This window comes from Acanthisitta chloris, unplaced genomic scaffold, assembly GCF_000695815.1.
Source record: "Acanthisitta chloris isolate BGI_N310 unplaced genomic scaffold, ASM69581v1 scaffold7096, whole genome shotgun sequence".
NCBI lineage: Eukaryota > Metazoa > Chordata > Aves > Passeriformes > Acanthisittidae > Acanthisitta > Acanthisitta chloris.
In genome coordinates, this window is record NW_008680091.1 from 47248 (window position 1) to 66930 (window position 19683).

Consider the following 19683-nt stretch of genomic DNA (forward strand, 5'->3'; position numbering starts at 1 on the left):
ATCTCATCCTGAGTGCTCTCTCACTCTATTCGCTGAATCAGCTCTTCGTTACATGGGAGGGGGAGGCAAGGGGGGGTGAATGTCGGTGCATACAGTACCTCACCACCTTAAATAGATAAAACTTAAAAGAAAAAAAAAGCATGAAGATGGGTGCCTAACTGGCACCTTCTGCCTTTCTTTGAATGCTAAAATATGGATGATGTTGTATAGAAATTATACCTTATGTCTGCTGGACTGAGAGTTAAGACTCCAAGGATAGATGCTAGGAAGCCAAGGGAAGGTGAACTTAGCCCACTGTCAGATGAAGATATTCACAGGCAAAAAGAAAAACAAAAACTCAACAAAAGACCAAAACCAAGCCCCCAAAAGTTGGAGTTGCTTCCGAAAAAACCAAAAAAAGGCACAAAAAAAAAAAGCGATCGTCTCCCCCCTCCCCCGGCAAATTTTGGTTTCTTCTAGTTCCTTAGATATTGCACTGCATCTTTTCTTGCTTGAGGTTATGTTTCCAGGCTTAACTGTAGGCAGGTCTGTGTTGAAGCTACTTTCCATCTTCAGAGGTCAAGTCTGCTAGCGAGGTCAGGGCTCCCGCGCACACACTACAGAAGACACTAACCGTATTTCCCACTTAGAGGGCACGAGCAAAACTGTTACGGCTTTATAGGCAGCTAAGCATTTGAAACATGCACTCCCAGGCAAACAGGCTCTCTTGTGCCTCTCTCTTCCCTGACCATATTTAGTCAACCATTGCAAAAAATAGTCTCTCAGCTGTCGATTGTCGATCCGGCAGCGAAGGGAGCCTCTATCCAGCTCTCTGCCTATTGATTGTGCAGCCTGCACTTCCACCGCCGCTTAGCCATTTGTCCCCAGGTTTTTTTAGCACTGCCAAATAAAGCTCTCTCTCGTGTTTCCAGTTAGATTTCCCAGGTTTTCACTGAGCTTGCGCTGCTACTAGTAAACCCTGATGAGGTTGTCACTATACTTAGAAACATTGGGGGGGGAGGTGGGGAGGAGAGGGAGAGGGGAAAAAAAAAGGCAGCCCTGCTAGTAACAAGGCAAGGACTTCACGCAGATACAGAACAATAAATATCCTGTGCTGCCATGGCAGGTTGTGTAACCTGCTTTCTTGATCAGTGAAAAAATTCTGTGAGTAACAACAACGTGTCAATAACCTGAGCAGCCTCGATCTAAGTTTTCAACTGGAATTCATGTAGCTATTTTATAAATCAGCCGGTGCTGATTTGTGGCCCTGCATTTCCATATTCAAATTCAGTTAGAAATTATTTGGGAAAACTAATTAATAAAATTCCACGCCATTATGTTTGATAATTCCAAAATATTTACAATGCTTAGCCATAGAATTACTACTGATTAAAATAAATGTACATGTAAGTTAGGTGCTACTGTTCCTTGAAAAAACTGGTATGTTTTAGAAGAAAAGAAATAAAAAATCAAGGGAACAGCTCAGTGCATTAATGTGACTTTCATGTACAAAATTGGCTTGTGACAAGCCTAATAACTGCACATTCAAAATAAAAAGGGGGATTTTCATATTCATAGGGAGTAAAATGTTTCCTTTAAAAAAGAATAACTGACATTTAGCCATTTAAATACAACAGTCAGGAACCCAAATACTTCAAGATTTTTCTCTGTATTTTTCAGTCAAAATCCTTGCTGAATGAATAAACTGAAGATGTCTCAATCTAAAGTTACACAAACTTATTAAATGGAAATGTCATCTCCATTAATAATGATGTAATCAGTAGTTAGAAAGTTCAGTACTATAGGGTAGAGAGTGAATTGCAAGTCCTGAGCAGATCATGGTCTTGGATTTATACCTCTCTTGCTGCTTCTTCTGGTGTTGATTCTGTGTTTGATAGCTGCTTACCCCGTAACCTCTGTTGCAGTGTAGGTTTCTGGTAAAAGTCACGTTTTTCTTTTCTCTTTGTTTGATTTCATGATTATACACTGAAGACAATATCATTGTGCAGGATCTAGGCTAATACAGAATATATTTTTGTGAATTCCATGTAAATTCGTGTACCTCATTGTTTCTTCAGTGTCATGTATATTGAAATTGATTTTTCAAAACAAAGAGATGCTTGAAAATCTGAGAGACAAGAAGGAGGAAACAGCCTCTGCCTACTTAAACTTCTACTAACTAGGCCGTCGGTCAGATATGAAATATTTAACTCTTAATTTCAAGATGTAATGTGCTGAGTAATGCCAGTCTGAGATATTAATCTACTCGTTGTTGCTTGTTCCTGAGGGGTAGATACTTCCTTCTTCATTCTTGCAGTGTGACTCTCTATACTGCACAGCAAGTGTGGTGTGAACCAGATCAGGGAACTGATTTGGCTTGAAGTTGTGTGCTGACGTGCACTTACGATCGTATCGTTGCCAAAAATAGCACTGTCCTGCTCCTGTGTTACTTCTTGCACTATGTTGGTACAAATATTTCTTTAGCTTCACGGTGACCACGCTCGGGGTACTATTCTGTATGAAAAATAATCCAGCAGAAAGGGATTGACCTTTTAGATACAGTGTTGGGACCACTTTTGGGGGGGAGGTTTTTTGAGCAGAAGTGGGAGTCAGAGGACAAGAACAGGATTAGGAAAAAGTAGCTTTGTTTCTCTTGTGTTGTAAAATACATGTCAGACTACTCAGCCTTTAAGGGAAACTTTGCCGTGGAAGCTGTCTTTAAATCTGATCTGTTCCTTCAGCTGTTTGACGATGTAATAGGAGGCAGGTGAACAGGTTCATGAGCCAGGGTTGGGAATCAGTGGAGAGGAAGATGGGGGAGGGGGGTATGTGTGTGTGTGAAATAATTCAAGCCAGGATTACTGTAAAATATCTTGTATTATGAAATTATGTCAGACTGAGGCAGTGGAAAGCTGTCTTGAGGGAGGAGAATGTCAGTGGAGTAGAGAAACTTGTAGCAGAAAGTGCAGTGAATCATTACAACCCCTGGTGATATGATTGCTGATAAGTTTATGCTGATCTAAGACTTTGCTTTTGGAAAGGGCAGTCTGCCCTCCCTGCAGCTCAGGCTTCATCATTTCCTTACTCCTATCGCTTCTAATGATCGTTAAGTTGCAGGGTAAGTTGGATTATCTCATTGATCTGTCTGAAAGCAAACTTGCCAAATCAAGAGTCTGGCAGGTTGTTTCACTCACTGGAAAGTGATGTCTGTAGAGCCAACATAATGTAGGAATTGAAGTGCAAGGAGAAGTGGGATTGTGCCTTTCAGTAGCCATTTAACTTAAATGTGCTTTTGCAGACTGTGAAGTGGCCTAATTTTTTTACATCTTAAATGTCTGTTCTTAAGAAAACCCCAAGAAACAAACCCCAAAAGCCCAAACAAGCAAACCCACCCCGCCACCATATTACAACCCCCAACCTACCCCATTTAAATCATTCTGCAATCAAGTTGCAGTTGGTAGCAGAGAATCTTTTCTAGTTTTTCATGTGTTTTGTAAATAGGGTGGAAGGATGCCTTTGCAGTTAAGACTGCTAAATCTGGACTTGTTTTTATACCGTGAGGTGCTAGCTTCATCTTGCTTAGAAATACTTTTATCTTGTAGATTTTCCAAATAAATCCATTATTCTATATATCATATATCCATGTAATGAGCATCTGTAAAAATTCTGAGTAAAATACTGCATAAGAAAATTAATTTTTTATGTAGATTGATAATGAATAATAGACCGTGTTTTCATCATGACTATGACTTACTGTTTTTTTGGTATGTCTAATGTTGGTAACTGGTGTTGAAACAAGTGCTCTATGTGGCTGAAAATAAGTCAGTGTATTGTTCAGATCTGTGATACATTTTATTTTGCAAATACACAATTCATGCTGTTCAATTTCCATGGCAGATTGGTTGGCTATGTTCCAGCCCAAACCATTATATGACCCTATATATGTTAAGCCATGATTCCAGACTCTAAAAAGAAAAACAAAGGTATTACTTGTGTGACAAGGTCAAATTGAAGATGCATGTAACAGCAACATTTGCTGTTATTCTTCGACATCCCAAATTCACTGTAGCACAGTATAAATGCGTGTTTCTTCTACCAAATAACTTGTAACTAGTAGAGCCTGAACTGTCATTTTTCTGGGGTTGAATTATGGTGGGCTATATAGGTCACTGTACCCCCAACAGCTGGGTCTGTGAAAGCGCAGATACCTTGATCTCAGCCCCCTATACATATGTGCTTTCTTGTTACCTTTGTCACTGAGCGTGTGTTTAGCTTCTGTAAAGGAAGCACTAGTTTCCTCACCCCCATTAGGGCTTTACAGACAACTTCCTCAAAAATTGTTTGTTGTCCCATTAGAAATTTTCAGAATTTACAAACAATCATCCGGCTAAAAAAAGGCCCAAAATCTATATCAGCTTACTGCTAAGCTGTAAATACTGCAGGCCAACAAATACCAAAGCTTACCTGTTACAAAACTTTTTCATTAGTGATGCTTTAGCAATAATATATAAACAGCATAGTGATGGCATAGTTGCAATAAGAGTTTTAAGCATCTTGTCAATAATTTTTGCAGCTACTCAGTCAGCCATGTAATCTGTAACAGTTGAATCCACTGAAGATAATAGTCTGAAAAGTTTTCTTAGCTGCTTAGATTTGCTGATTTCTTGATCTTTCCAATACAGCTACAGTGAAAGTAGTCTGTGGTCTGTTTTAATGTGTACAAAATGAAAGCAAGTTTTCAGGACTGCATCTGTGTTGTGGTTCTAAAAATGGAGCAGTACAACCTGGCTTCTTCTTTAATACTTCATGGGGAAAAGTGAATCAAGAATTACTGCGTAATTGGCAGCATTAATTCACTAGCATGACTTTTGTGATACAATGCATGCCTGCTCCAGTGAGTGCTGCTCTGAATGGTAGCCACTTAGCTGTCAAAATTTTGGCAGCAGCTCTAGAAAATCCTGCGAAATAGTGTAGCTGTAGGAAGGCAGGCTACGGTGTGAAGGAACAGGATCTTGTGCATTGCAGGAAACTACCTCTCAGCTAATGAGGAGGAGGATGCAGCCACTGAGCATCCTCAAAGAATTTGCCATTGTAGCATATTGATATCTTGCAGAATTTTAAGGTGTCATTCCATGAAATCATCCTTCCATCCTGCTGTCCTGTAATATAGCATGGACTGGGAGCGATGTAGTCTTTACTTGCATAGATAGAAAAATCTGAGGAGTAGTTGCTGTCCCTCTGGTGCTGTGCTGTGAAAAGTGAGATAAAAATATATCAGACAGAGAAACCATTTGTTTTGGTGGTCCTTCTGTTTTTCGAGTAAGACCAATGCATTTTAAAAGCATCTTAAAATGTAGCAGGCGTATAATTTCTGTGAAAGCAAGATACCCCCAAATATTTTTTAGTTGAACTTCAGATGAAAGTTTTCATGATAGAGACAGCAAACTAAATAGGAAAAGATTTGAAAGAGGATTTGGTAAGGCTGGCACCCACACAAATATTAGGATGAGTGATTTTTTTCATAGCATACAAAATACCAAGTCAATTAGTTTCTTGTTTTGCTTTCTAGTATGAGAGGTGTTAAAGAAATGGCAGTAATGTTTCTGAAATATACTTGCTTCTCAATGCATCTGTTAAAGTGCGTGAATGTGCTTTTAATTTTATTTATCTGTGGAGCTGGCAGTTTTCTTATTTTCCTACTGAAGAAAAGAATATAAAATATCATCTGAGTTGGTTAGGACAGTTCCTTGTTTAGTGACTGGAGCTACTTTGGAGACAAGCTAGCTGTAAGCAGATTTGAGTGTTGATGCCTTTCTGTGGTATTCTTCAAGTCATAGTTGCAGTTGTAAGAAAAATTTCTTGACCTTGTTTTTTTAGTTAGGTTATTATTGCCCCACCTTTTCCTGGTTGCTCACCATGGTTCTGATGTTGCAAACCAGAAACATATTCTAGGTTTGAAAATACTGCACCATTTCTACAAAACAAATTATGTTTATCAATAAAACTAGCATTGGTTTATTTTGCCACATTTCATAAACTTTGCTGACTTGTTTTATGAAATTCTATCCTTAATTTGGGAAACTCCTGCATAAGTGAATCTCTCAAAGAATTATTGTTGCTAGCGTTTGTTTTTTCTCAAACGTTCTAGTCTTATTTTCCTGGCATGTGACAGAGCTGTAAAAGGTGTTATGTGTAAAAGTTGAGCAATGGTTCACAATGAGCAATGTACAATCTGTTAAGTGTTGTCTTATTTTGCTGTCTTATAAGTGATTTGGACTGTGAGGAAGTGAGAAGCTTAGTTCTGCCAGGAAAACAACAATAAAAAGAATCCTAATACATTGAAAATGGTTTCTGTCCACTCTACAGAGGACAGACCTCCAGAACAGCCTGGCTATGGATGTTCCACACCGCAGTTGGTCATGGGTCTCCTGGGAGCCTGTGTGATTCAAGAGCCTGAAGATGCAATGAGTTAGCTGTGGTTCCTTCAGACACTGGTTCTGGGGAACAAAAGTGGCATACCATCCTGGCAGCTGCAGGATATTAATTGTGAAACTGAGGGTTTGTTGGGTACTCAGTGCAGTAGCAGGAGCACATGGAGACCCTTAAGAAGTCAGGGTCATTAGCATAGTGTCCGACCGGTGTGTAGGACAGAGTGCGCTTCCTTACTGGTACAGTACTCTATCTCACAGGCTCCTGCTTGTTACTTTTTTTACTCCTGCTTTTCAGGAGAGCTTATTGGGTTGAGCTGTCTCCAGAACCACAGCTTTTCATTTGTTTTGTGGGAAACATAATGGCTTGCTCTAAAAGAGTTTGGGCTTGAATAGCACTTATGCAGTGTGGATGTTCAGGGTAACAGATTATTGGAATGAATTTGAGCTCAGATATTACTTGACAGTGCAGTCATCTTATTCCTACCTGCTCAGAGTATTTCTAAGTAAAAGCTGAAAGGCTCATTTTATGAGGCTGTTTCTGAGGCTTATTGAGATCCCACATTTTCAATATTAGGTGGCTAAGGAAGAGCTGTTTAATTCAGTTACATTATTGACCTTGCAAGGCATTGTGTGACCAAGTGGTTCCACTTGCATTAGCTAGTGTTACTTGGATTTTAAAAGCCTGAATTTTGTGAAGTAGCTCTGTTTCTCCTGCAGATAACATGTTTCTGCAACAGTAGGGAAAAATCAGATGAGAGAAATCTTGGCAGCAGATTATAGTGGTTTCTGGTTTTCTGTTTGTCTTTGAGGAACTGTCATAAGGGAGCTGCATGTGCTGTTTAAAAAGATAAGACAATAAGGGATTTAAGTTTGGTTACTTACCTATTCCAAAAGCTAATTGAAGACATGTAAGCTTAAGGAAACTGTGTTTCTGAGAGTATACAAGATTGAGCAATTTGTTTATATAGCGCTGTATTGTTAATGCCCTTAATATTTTGGTCTTTGGCCTTAATGGATTTCAGTCTGCTGTAATACTGTAGTAACCGAGTTGCTTTTCCCCACCCTACCCCTAAGTACCAGACACTGGCATGGTATGTTATACTCAGCCATTATCTGTTAAGAAAATATTCCACTAATACTTTCTTTACAGTTTCAGCATTTATTTTGTCTGTACCTAAGAGGTGATCCTTTTTTTTTCCTCAGAAATTGAGTTTTAACTGCTTTAGAGCCCATGACATCAGTTTAGAGTGTGATGATTTTAAAGAAAGCTAATATAGTGGAGCTTGCTCATTAAATACTTAAGTAAAGGATCCTATAAAGACGTTGAGAGAGAGAAAATTCTTTTATCTATGTCTCAGAATTTGTTTGAGTACTTTTATAAGGTAATTTTTACTTCTAGGTAACATTTTTCTGAAAAAAAAAAATACCCTACCTGATTCTCACACTGTTTCAGGTATTGTATGGTTTGTGTACTTTAACGAGAAGGAAGAGAACATGAAATTACTGTGCTTTGGAACTGTACATATAGATTTTCACCCATTTTCTTTGTTTAAAAAATTACTAAAGTTATTTTAGCTAATGTTACATAGTTTTGAGAATTAACGTTCTATTGTTTTCATTCATTGTACATTATAGATGTGTTTATGCCATCTCTGCCTGTTTATTTCAGTGCAATGCGTGTATTGCTGTCCAAGTTACCACGACCCTGGATTGTTGACGAGAAAAAAGATGATGGTTACACTGCCTTGCATCTGGCAGCTCTCAATAATCATGTGGAAGTGGCTGAACTTCTGGTGCATCAGGTAGGACTCTTATCTCAGGAGGATTTAAATGTCACACTTCAGTTAGCCATCTGATGTGAAAATAGTTTGCCGCTTTACGCCTGCAGTCGCAGTGCAGAAGCAGTGGAGCAGGGAAGGACATGTGTGGAGCTCTAAAGGTCAAACTTGCCTTTGAGATCATTACAATGGCCTGATGGTGCAGAGGGACTGAAAAATTTGATACCTAGTTTCATACAACAGATTAACATCTGTACAGTGAATAATTAAAGTATTTAATCACTTCTGTTCTCAAATCCCCTAACTAGGAATCATATTCAGGGTCACACTCAGTGCCCTAATGGACTGCCTTGCCTGTAGATGAATTGCTGGGGTGATAAGGCTCTAATGCTTCAAATATCTTCCAGGGCAGTGCAAACCTAGATATCCAGAATGTTAACCAGCAAACTGCTCTGCACCTTGCCGTTGAACGACAGCATACACAAATTGTTAGGGTAAGTATCCTATTTGCAATAAGCCATATGGTTAATGGTATGTGACTTAAGCTGTTGGTGGCTGTTAAGACGTGGATACTTCACGAATGTTTAAAAGATTCTTTGACAACATGTAGCCGCTGAATTTTTGTGTGATGACCTCTGACTAGTTTAGAAACCTGCCACCTTGCGCAGAAGGTCAGTTGGCAATATGAACAACATTTCAGGCATGCTAAATTTTTGTTCATGTGCATTATGGTTTCCTCTATGCAGCTGCCAATTCCAACATCCTTCCTTGTTTAGTAAGGAAGAGTGTGTTCCTCTGTTACTTGTCTGAGTCTCGTGGTGCTGTAATGGGACCTTCAAATAGCATTTTTGATTCCTCTCGCTGTGTGAGTAATTATTCTTGCTCACAGCTTTTGCGAATTGTAGCTAAGTGAAATATGTTTTTATGATGTGAACTACTTTTCTGTCTCTGAGTGTTAACATTCCCTGTTCTTAGCTTGGAAGAGCTGTAAACAGTAACAGTAGTACCTTATTGGTAAAAGGAATGCTATCCTGTTTTTTTTTTTTTGCTTGCATGGTTGCAGAAGTTAATACTTTCAACTTAAGAAAACTTTGTTACTGGTACAGAAAATGGGAGTCTGGCACAGCTTGGCGATCCTGGGCTGTGTGCACTGTCCATACAGGACAGATGTGACTTAATGGGTCAGAGTGGACTTTCAAGGCTCAGACAGAGCACTCACTGCTGTAGATGTTCCCTGTGAGTGGATCCATCAAGCAGGCCTGGGCCCTTGGCATAATTTTTTTGTTTGTGTAGAGAGAGTCATCTTACATGAAAAACTGTCTCTTAGTCAGGCCTAAAGAGAATTGTCCACCCTATGCAGACCTGTGTCTGCAGTTCTGTTTAGCTTTATTTTGCTGCAAGGTTTCTTCCTTTCCAAGGACTGATGGATGTGATCCCATTACAGTGAAACATGTGATAGGGCCCTATATCTAGGGTAGCTTGCTACCAAAAGAATTATTTCCTAGAGTCAGTGTCACTTGCATCCTGCAAGCTGTTTGGCAGCTGTATTTGATGAACTCTTGTGCCTGTCTGGAGCTGACGCAGTACCTGGGAATACAATATTAATGTAGCAGATGAGCAGGAAGGTGTAGGCATGTAGAAGAACTAGTATGTGTGTTGGACCAACATGCTTATGATCTGAGAATGCTTAAGTGAATGGCCCTGTAGAGTATCTGTACTTCAGAGCTACATTAACTTGGAGAAGTCCTAAAATAACTCATGCAGCCATGCAAAGAACATCTTGGCTGGGTGTTTCAAAATTAATTCCTATTGGATACCTTCCAGGGCTGGGTTTGTACCCTCAGGCATCTGTGGAATAGTGGTCAAAGGTAGCATGGTTCTTTTAAAAGCCCTGCTGCCATGACAAAGAGTAGTGGTTTGCCTTTTTTGTTTGTTGTTGTTTGTTTTTTTAAAACTTCTGCAAAGCTTTGAATTTGGTAGCCAAGGATTCTGTGTTCCTCTGGAAAGAGCTCTCTTACAGATTTTCTACTAGGAGAAGCTGTAAGCAGTAAATAGGTAGTGGCAGATACAAGATACTCTTATCAGAAAGAAATGTAGTCAGAGTAAATCCATTTAGAGAATGTAAGAAGTTGAGGGGAGACTGTTTCAACTATCAGCTGGTTCTCTTGATTTCCCTTACGGAAGAAAGAATTGTGGAAAATGGTAAGCTACAGATGATTGCAGGCAGATACTTCCTTGAAAATTAAGCTCTGAATTCCTCTTAAGCTATTATCCATTTAGGCTGTTATAAAGTCTGAGATTCTTTGGTTCCAAGAGGCTAAGATACTTGCAGGCATTCTGGTTCCATAGGGGAAGATCTTCCTGTTTTAGGCTATGCCTTTTGTCTCTGCTGCTAATCCGAATTCTGCAGAGTAGCAAAAGCTCAAAACTAAAGTTAAAACCTCAGGTGCTGTCTACAGGTTTCTGAGTAGTGGCAGTGACAGGATGTGATTTTTTAGGGGCAGTTGTTACGTATTTGTCAGCATGTGTTGATTTGCTTTATTTAATAGCATATTTAAGAACGTTCTGGTGCGGTGAATTATGGAAGTGCTATATGCAAAGGCCATAAGAATAGAAGGGCCCGTGCAGCCTTGTGCTTGCTTTTTGCCATGTGACCAGGGACGGGAGTCTAAAATTAGCCTTAGAGACGAGTCTTACAGTTCATTACTTTCCAAAGTGTTCTGAGATAGTTTTTAATAGTGTCACCGGTTTTTATGTCTCCTGCTAAAAAAAAGTGCTTAACTACTTTGCTAATAGGAAGACACTGTAAATTAAGTTGTAAAGTTTAGTGTGGTGTGAAGTGGTTTTTGAGGTCATTGAAACCTAATAGTAAAGAATATAAACATGTCTAAAGTATTGCCCACTTGTTCTGTTTCTGATATATTACTGTAACATCTTACATTGTTTGTAGGCTTCTTGTAAGAATCAAAGTTTTAGGCAGTAAAAAGAATCCTCTAAAATTGTGTCTTTTGTAGCACTCAGAGAACAGGCAAACGTTAGGCTTCTGCTGAAATAACCTGGATATTTGAAGCAGATAAATGCTTTAGTTGAGGGCTGAGCTCCGGGGATGGAAAGTAAATTTAAATAAACTCAACTGTGAATTGTAGCAAGATAAGAGTAACCCCCTTTGGGCCTCCTCGAGCATCCTAGTTTCCTGAAGTTAGTTTTTAAAGGAATAAATAGCTTTTTTTGTTAACTTTGTGTTCTTTCTCTTTTCAGCTGTTAGTCCGTGCAGGTGCTAAGCTGGATATTCAGGATAAAGATGGGGATACTCCCCTGCATGAAGCCCTGAGACACCACACTCTGTCACAGCTCCGTCAACTCCAAGACATGCAAGATGTGGGCAAGGTAGATACTGCTTGGGAGCCATCAAAGAACACAGTAAATAAAACGCATTTATTTATTTATTCCTTTGGTTTTTTCCCCCTGTATACTTGTCTCTTTGTCTAATTTGTCTAGTTCTGTACTGTTAAACTGGGTTTTGGCAGCATAAGTTTACACAGGCATTCTGCATTAAGCTGCGGTGTAGGCAGAAATCATAGGTATACGTGGCTTTCCACACGTAGTCATTGTCTTTGTAAAAGAAAAACAGGGTTATTTGGCTCAAAAGTATTTCTACAAATCTCTCTCCCATAGTGGACATGTGTGGCTGCCAAAAAATCAAAAGTAGCTTTTTAGGAAAAGGAAATAAACAGTATTACAGTACAGAATAAGACTCAAAAGAGTTTTCTGTTTTCTGTGATAGACATGACTGCATGTCTTTATAGCTTTAATTGTTTGGTTTCTTCTATAATTTTCTGAAAGTATATTCTGTTAGAAGCAGGCATTCTCCATCTTTGTATGTTTTGTTACATAGCTTTCTGACAGAGTTCATTTCAGAAATTGTGCTGTAGTAAGGAAATAGTCAAAGAAACTCAGGTAATAAAGGCCCAAATATTTTATTGGAAGAAGAAATGCTCACACTCAAAAAGCTGTGTGAATCCCTTATGCAAACAATTTTGTCTTTAGATATTAAAGAAGGACAACATGATGGTGCATCAGGTCTGCTGAGTCATTACTTACCTATGTCATAATGTTTTTTCTAATTTTAACTCTGGGTGGTGTTTTTGTATTTCATTAAGAAAAAACAAATGCACTAACTTAATTAAAAAACCTTTGTTCAAAGCAGTAATTCTACCAAGCAACAAATGTTTTTTAAACTGGTTACTTAATCTCACTGAAATACATTGGAAAAAGCTTTGAAAGAGATGTAAAATATGACTGGCATGTCTAAGAAAACGTTTATGTCCTTTTAAGTGAGAGGAGGAGAGCAATTACAGCTCAGTTGTTTCCATGATCTGAAATGGACTCTGTGAGAGGTAGCCAAAATACTTTGTGTGCATGTGTTTGTGGAATGAGTGAATGGGAGATGAATACTTTTTCTCAGATTCAGCTTTGCATAAATTGGTTTCTTAGTTGCTCATCTTATTACTGGCATCCATAGTGAAACTAGTGTTGTGCTTTAACACAAGAAGTGGGGTTTTTCCATCACCTTTGTAAACTTCGCTTTGTGGGGAAGAGGGTGTTGTAGAGAATTAAGGAATTAATTTTTTTTCTAGTTTCATTTGAGAAGTATCCTTGGTTTTAAAGCATTTTTTTTTTTATTTCTATGAAAATAGTCAGAAAAAGTGTAGAGGGGAAGATGCAATAAGAAATAAAGACAAATAAATCCCCTCATGATTGTATCTCTGATCACCTAAAAATGTGCTGATGTTTAAAAAGCCCTGTGATCAACCACTACCTCCTATATTAGCTTGATCAAGCTATTGGTCATTTTTTTGCGCTTTGTTTAGCTGCAGTAAAAAAATTTTGCCTGACTAACAAGTCTGCCAGTTTTAAGTGGCGTGGAGAAGATACGTGCATTCAGAGAAGAGGTGAAAACCTGCTTATTGTTGTTTTATGTGGCAGCAACATGAGATGTCCCTGAAATGTAAGAGAGAGTAAAGCCTAGCTCAAATATCCTTAAAAACTCTTTAAGATATTCAGCAGATAAAACTCTCTTGAAAATGTTTTGTGCATAACAGTAATTGAGAACAATATCTATACCTCTCTACCTTTATTTTAAATAAAGGTAATGTAAAAAATCAGTAAACTAGACCTTACCAGTAAACAGTTTTAAATGTTGAGCCACCTTTCATCCAGAACAAATACAGGTTCTAGACTGTGAAAATATGTGCAGGCATCTGGACCTTTAAAGCTATCCAAGGACACACTGGTAATCTGCCTTGTGTAGAATTGCAAATAGAGGTGATGGATTATAGAGGATAGATAGGACTAATAATTTTGTCTGGGAACCAGTAAGGCTTTCTTTTTGTAAATATGATGACTTAAACTGATGAAATCTGTTTTGGGGCTTTTTCATTACTTTTTTTATTCCTTTAAAGGTTGGGAAGCATGTCAGATTTCATTAGTCTATGTGATAGCAATCGCTTTTGTAAATATTTAGTATTATAGAGCTCATTTTTGCTTGGCCAAGTTTTAATTAACTTTGGACTGCTCTCTTGACTATTCAAACCTACTGAGAACTGTAGGGTGCCTCTTTGTAGGGTAGTACTTCAGCAAATAATTATTTTTGGTTTTGTTTCAGTTGAATAAACTGAAAAAAAGAAAAATTTCGCTTGCAGGAGTTTGGGGTTTTTTTTGTATTTGATAAAGTTGATTGGACAGCAACTTCTTTGAAATTCTACCATTTGTTACTTTTTGCCTTGACTGCTGTTTAAAATACGGAACAATACTCTTTGCTGATATTGTGAGCTTACGTTGTAAGTGGAAATATATGGAGTTAATTCTTTAGCACTGATTTATTTTTTTTCAGTAGTTCTCCTGAATGTCAGCATTGAGCCTGTTGGAACTGGTTCCCCAGAGAATTGGACAAGGCACCAAGCCTGCCTGAGTTCAAGAAGCATTTGGACAATGCTCTCAGGCATATGGTGATTCTTGGGGTGGTCCTGTGCAGGACCAGGGTTGGATTTCAATGATCTTTGTTGGTCCCTTACAACTCGGGATATTTTATGTTGTAGCTAAAACTATTTTTGTCAGGTTTCTTTGGCTAATTTTTTTGATAAACTAAAGTGCATGGTAGTGAGCACTCTTAATAGTACACAAAACCCTACCCATTTTAGGTGTCATTTTGAAAAACATTTCTGTGCTCAGGTGCTGTGAGGGGTGAACCCCCTTTAAATAAGTTTTGAAGTTCCCCATTCAGCACATTGTGATGATTGTACAGCTGAGAGGAGGAGAAATTTTCTGAAGTACAGTCCCCATCACCACAGAAGTCATTTGAGTTTCTTTTTTACAGATGCAGTGTTCCTTGGCCTAGGGTACTTTTTATCCTAAGTAAAGGTATTATTCCCAGGCTCATTTAGTGTAATTTATTTTGATATAGGTGTCTTTCAGACCCTAAAAATTCTTTTAAATGATGCCACAACCTAAATTCTAGCTTAAAAAAATGAAACTCTGATGGAAGGTGTTTACAGCTCCAAAGGCAGCTCGGTAGTTACAATTACTTGGATGATATTACAATGTTTGTGTGGATTACACTGAGGCTTCTCTGTCACAGGTGAATTAGCTGGGACTGGCCTCCAGCGAAGGCTTGCAGCAGCCGTGCTGGGCACTTAGACATAATGAGTCTATTTGTGCATGGGTTGGTTTGGTGTTGCTTTCATTCTGTGTGCCTGAAAAGTTACAGGCTTCCTGGGGAGTGTCATGGGATGCAGAATTGTCCTGATGTTTTCAAATTGTACAGCATGCAGAGGCATTTTAGAACTCAAGGTTTTCTTGGCTACTGTTGATGACCGTTCCAGGCAATAGAGCCACCCTTGGTGTAGTGTAGAACTATACCAAGTGAAGCAAACATTCTGTTGGATTTTCCTCTTGGAGACACGATAGATGTTCATTCAGGAACAGCTTAGAGCCTGTAAGGTACAAGTGTGGGTGGCAGGAGAACTCTAGTCACAGCAAATAGGAAAGGACCACAGCAAATTTTTTTCGTGCCTTTAAAAAATGACTGCCGACCTCAGGGCAAATCAGTTTCACTGGGTTTTGTGCTACCTTGGCTGGATTACTCACATGGTTCAAGGAACCCAGACAGAAGCTAGATAAAATCTCTGTTTTGCATCAGCCAATGCTGTAATTGAAGGGCAGAGAAATAGTCTGAATTTATAAACAAAAACATTCTGTGATCTCTACACCACAGCAATTTCTCTCCTTAACTTACTGGTTTTCCTGGTATGAAAGCTGTGCTTACCTGATCATAGGGAAGAATGCAGAACTGTGAGTATCGGTGGATTTGTAAAGTGACCTTGAAAGAGTATCGTAGCACCTCCACTGGTACAAGAACACTTAATTAGAAAAAATAAAGTATAGACTGAGGTTTGAAAAAGTTGCTTCCACAGGAAACTGGGTGGCTCTATGATAAGAAGGATAACTTGGCAGTTATCAAAGCAGCATAAAGACTTCTCATACAAACTTGATGTGCTGCAAGACATGGACCCAAACCAAGCCTTTTTCTTGACAAGTCACCTGTGAGAGATGGCATAAATAACTACAAAGGTTTTGAAAACTGTTTTCTTCATGGTTCAGGCCTCAAGATAGGCAACCTTTGGGGCTGCAGTGACACAGGGATCTTTTATATTCATTTCTGTATGCTGTCATATCTAAAATGGCACATCTAGTCCTTTAAATACTAAATGGTTATTAATCCAGACAAAACTGCTGAATTTTTAGGAATGGTACTTGACACCCAGCTTTTACTAGACCAGCTGCAGGGCTAGACTGAACAAAATGTGAATGGCATTGAAAACTGTACATCAGTCAGTTGGGCACTTAAATAATTGGAAAGAGGTGTGTACAAAATGCTGCCTCTATCCTGGTGTTGAAGCCTTAATAATTCTGGAATTCAGCACTTAAAACTCCTTTAATTGGAGCTGGCCCAGCTGTGCCAAAGCTGTTCCTTTGAGTATAGTGTGGTTTAGTTTGCTGAGGGATTCTTAGTGGTGCCAGCAGTTTTGTGTTACATGTAGTCTGTGTTACACTTAAATGCATTTTATCTGATTAAGCTTTAATAGGAGAAGATGTTGGGAGGAGGCCCAGAATGCTCTAGAGCAGGTGAATCCCCTCTTTGCTGGGCTATGGTAGTGAGCCTTCTCTCTGTTTTTCTAGCTGGCCCTGTAAACCATGTGTAATAGGTACACTAATACAAAAATACAGTAATGATTGTAAAAGGCAAAGTAACTTTACGTGCTGAGAACAGGAGGCACAGGATGTGTATTTAAATCCGTCCAGGCTGAGGAAGCAACTGAGTTCAGGTCTTCCTTGGGCAGATGCTTTACTCACTAGACTAGTACTAGGTGTGCATTCATTTCTGTGCTCAAATGTGTTTTCAGTCCAGGTGTGGTGCTGCTAGTATTTTTGTCTGAACTCAGCAATTTCAGTATACTGAAGTGTGTTCTGAATATACCCACTGGAATTTTGCCCCTTACAGTGTTTACATAGGACAGCCACTTCACACGTGAGTATAGGTGTGCAGCAGATTCAGTGCTTCAGTAGTTGAACTATTCCTTGCTGAATTTTAGTTCCTTAAAGGAAAGTTGCGTACAGCTGACTCAAAATTAAGCAAGCATATGATTGCTTTGATTTCTTGTTCTAGAGATGCTTCCCTGGGCTTACAGGTTTATGCATATATGTGTGTGTATGTGCATGTGGCTATGTCAAGTAGTTTTCCTTTAGCCAGACCATTCCTAGCTGTTTAGAGAGTCTTTCAAGTTGCTTATGTATTTGTTTTCTTTCAGTTGATAATGGGACTTGGCACTCAGGGAGCAGAGAAGAAGAGTGCAGCATCTATTGCCTGCTTCCTGGCAGCCAACGGAGCTGACCTCAGCATTCGTAATAAGAAGGGTCAGTCTCCTCTCGATCTCTGCCCTGATCCAAGTCTCTGCAAAGCATTGGCTAAATGTCACAAAGAAAAAGTCAGGTTTGTATATTCATAAAACATGGTTTCCTAATCTCTTCTTTCTATGGATTGGCTAGTTTCCTTAAAGTATAGTGCCTTTATTAGCATTAAAACATACAAGCTTTGTTGGTTTTGGGGTTTTTTTGCTTTCGATTCTTTATTGTGTGTGGTACATTGAATGCTGTTTACAAATACATAAGTTTAAACTTAGTCAAGCCTCAGAGGACTTTGATACATGTTAGTGTGGGAGGGATGAGAATGGGAAGGTGGCAGTCGGCAGGTGGAGGTTGGTAAGACTTCAAAGGGGGGGTGGAGGGGAAACCACTGGAAGAATAATTAATCATTGTGACAGGTCTCCTTGGGAAGTTATGAAATCTCTGTCCATGCAAGTTTTAAAGACCTGAAACGGGCAAAGCCCAGTATAACCAGGTATGAATAAAGTGTTGGTGCTGCAGTGTTGAGGTACAAGGTGCTTATCCTCTTCTAGAGTCTTCCTGCCTGTGTCCTTGTGCCTCGGGTCCATCCCTTGGCTGTTCCCTCTCGTCACCTTTTATGGACGGTGATGCTATGGGAGCGGCGGGGGCTCGCGCGCCCTCTGCTGGCCGAGCGGCGGCACAGCTCCGCCGTGGATTCGCTGCCCACTCGAGGTGTTAAGTGAACTCCTACGATGGGAGGGAAGGGCTTTTTAAGTTCACAACATGCTGTTCTAGCTTGTGTGTCCCGTTTCTGTACAGTGTCTTACCTGAGTGTGTGACCTTGCGCTCTGGTGTCAGCTCTGCACCTGGGAAAAGGCAGTTCAGGTTGCTTTATGGTGGTACATTGATGCATCAATGCAACAAACAACAAATTGATGTGCGTTTTAAATGAAGATTTGTTTTAATGCTGAAAGGTTTGACTGCAAGGTTTCTTTGTAGTGGTCAGGTTGGTTCCCGAAGTCCGTCTATGATCAACAATGATTCTGAAACCTTAGAAGAATGTATGGTGTGTTCAGACATGAAGAGAGATACTCTGTTTGGCCCGTGTGGACACATTGCCACGTGTTCCCTGTGCTCACCACGGGTGAAGAAATGCCTCATCTGTAAAGAACAAGTTCAGTCTAGGACAAAGGTAAAAGCATCCAAAGTTTATTGATTCTCTTTCTTTTTTAATAGAAAAGTTAAAAAAAAACCCAAAAGGAAATAATCTATTTTATGTGGTGTTTTGCCTTCCATGTCTCACTGGATGGAATTAATTTTGCATTGTAATGGTATCTTGTTCCAACATTGCACATTACTCTTTTCTCTTTGTCTGTCATACCTGCCTCTCTCTCCCTGCTTTGCCATGTCTTTATTGTTCAGGTCTTCAGCATTCCTAATACAGTCACCTAAGGATGCTTTATTGAGATAGATTACCCCCCCTCACCCCATGGTATTTTTTTCTCCATGTTAAGATAAATTGCTGCTTTTTCTGAAGTATAATTGCCCTCAGTAATTCTCAGTTCTTCTGAGGTCTTTTATTCCTTAGGGCTTCTTGAAAGATGATTTGCCTGTAAACTGAGTTGATTAAAATGTGCTTGTTTTTGAAGTTAATAATTACTTCCAGCTTTCTTCTCTTTCTTTGGAATCATGCATTTAATTATGCCGTGTTTTTCCTTCAGAATATCAACCATTTGTGCCCTATTTTGGAGACCTAGTCTCAGTAAGGTCCTTAGGTTAAGTTGGGTTTTTTTCTCTACCTCAGAGTAAATATAAGAACTGTAAATATAGGTATAAATATGGTTTTTACAATTCAGTCTCTTATTTTGTGATCTTACACTGTTCACCATTCTGCAGTGTATATTTTCAAAAGCCAAATGTTAACATAGTGGGAGCTCTTTTTCTCTAGACTTTCTTTATAGTCAGCGTAAGGGTTCTGCTGCTGGGTGATTTGGAGCAGCAAAGTAAGGCTTCAATGTCTACTCATGCATCTAAAGAAGCTAATTTAGCGGAATCAGCTTTCCCAGGTGAAAGCTAACCTTTGTGGATAACCTTCCTTTGATTTCTTTTGCTGAGTTAGGTTGAGAGAATAGAACATCTGGTCAATACTTCTCTTACGCCTTTCTGTATAAAAACTTGTAGTAATAGCTGCAAGGCGAAGAAATGAACAAACCTGGACACCAGTTCTATGAACTGGAAGAGGTGGTCCAGACCAGTATGAATGGAGTTGTATGTGATGTCTGTGGTCGTACTATATATGCTCCATCCCTGGAAGTGCCCAAGGCCGGGTTGGATGGGGCTATGAAAAACCTGGTCTAGTGGAAGGTGTCCCTACCCATGGTAGGGGGGTTGGAACTAGATGATGTTTCAGGTCCTCCCCTTCTACTCAAACCATTCTATGATTTTATAATATATACAGCTCATCACAATAAAGACTTTGAGAAACCCTAACCCAGAGTATTAAAACATTAATATAGAAGTATATTATACATGAATTTCATAGGATCATGGAA

At 39.3% G+C, this 19683-nt stretch overlaps 1 protein-coding gene across 1 annotated transcript in view; it reads left to right on the forward strand.

Annotated features, from left to right (window-relative positions):
• The window catches only part of MIB1 (mindbomb E3 ubiquitin protein ligase 1), a gene marked incomplete at its 5' end in the record, with an annotated part of 68667 nt that overhangs the window by 38613 nt on the left and 10371 nt on the right, over positions 1–19683 (forward strand). The window contains 5 exons of the mRNA XM_009077596.1: positions 8080–8212; positions 8596–8682; positions 11447–11608; positions 17056–17237; positions 18131–18323. Of these exons, the coding sequence (XP_009075844.1) occupies positions 8080–8212; positions 8596–8682; positions 11447–11608; positions 17056–17237; positions 18131–18323 (757 nt within the window). The remainder of the gene's footprint in view (positions 1–8079; positions 8213–8595; positions 8683–11446; positions 11609–17055; positions 17238–18130; positions 18324–19683) is intronic.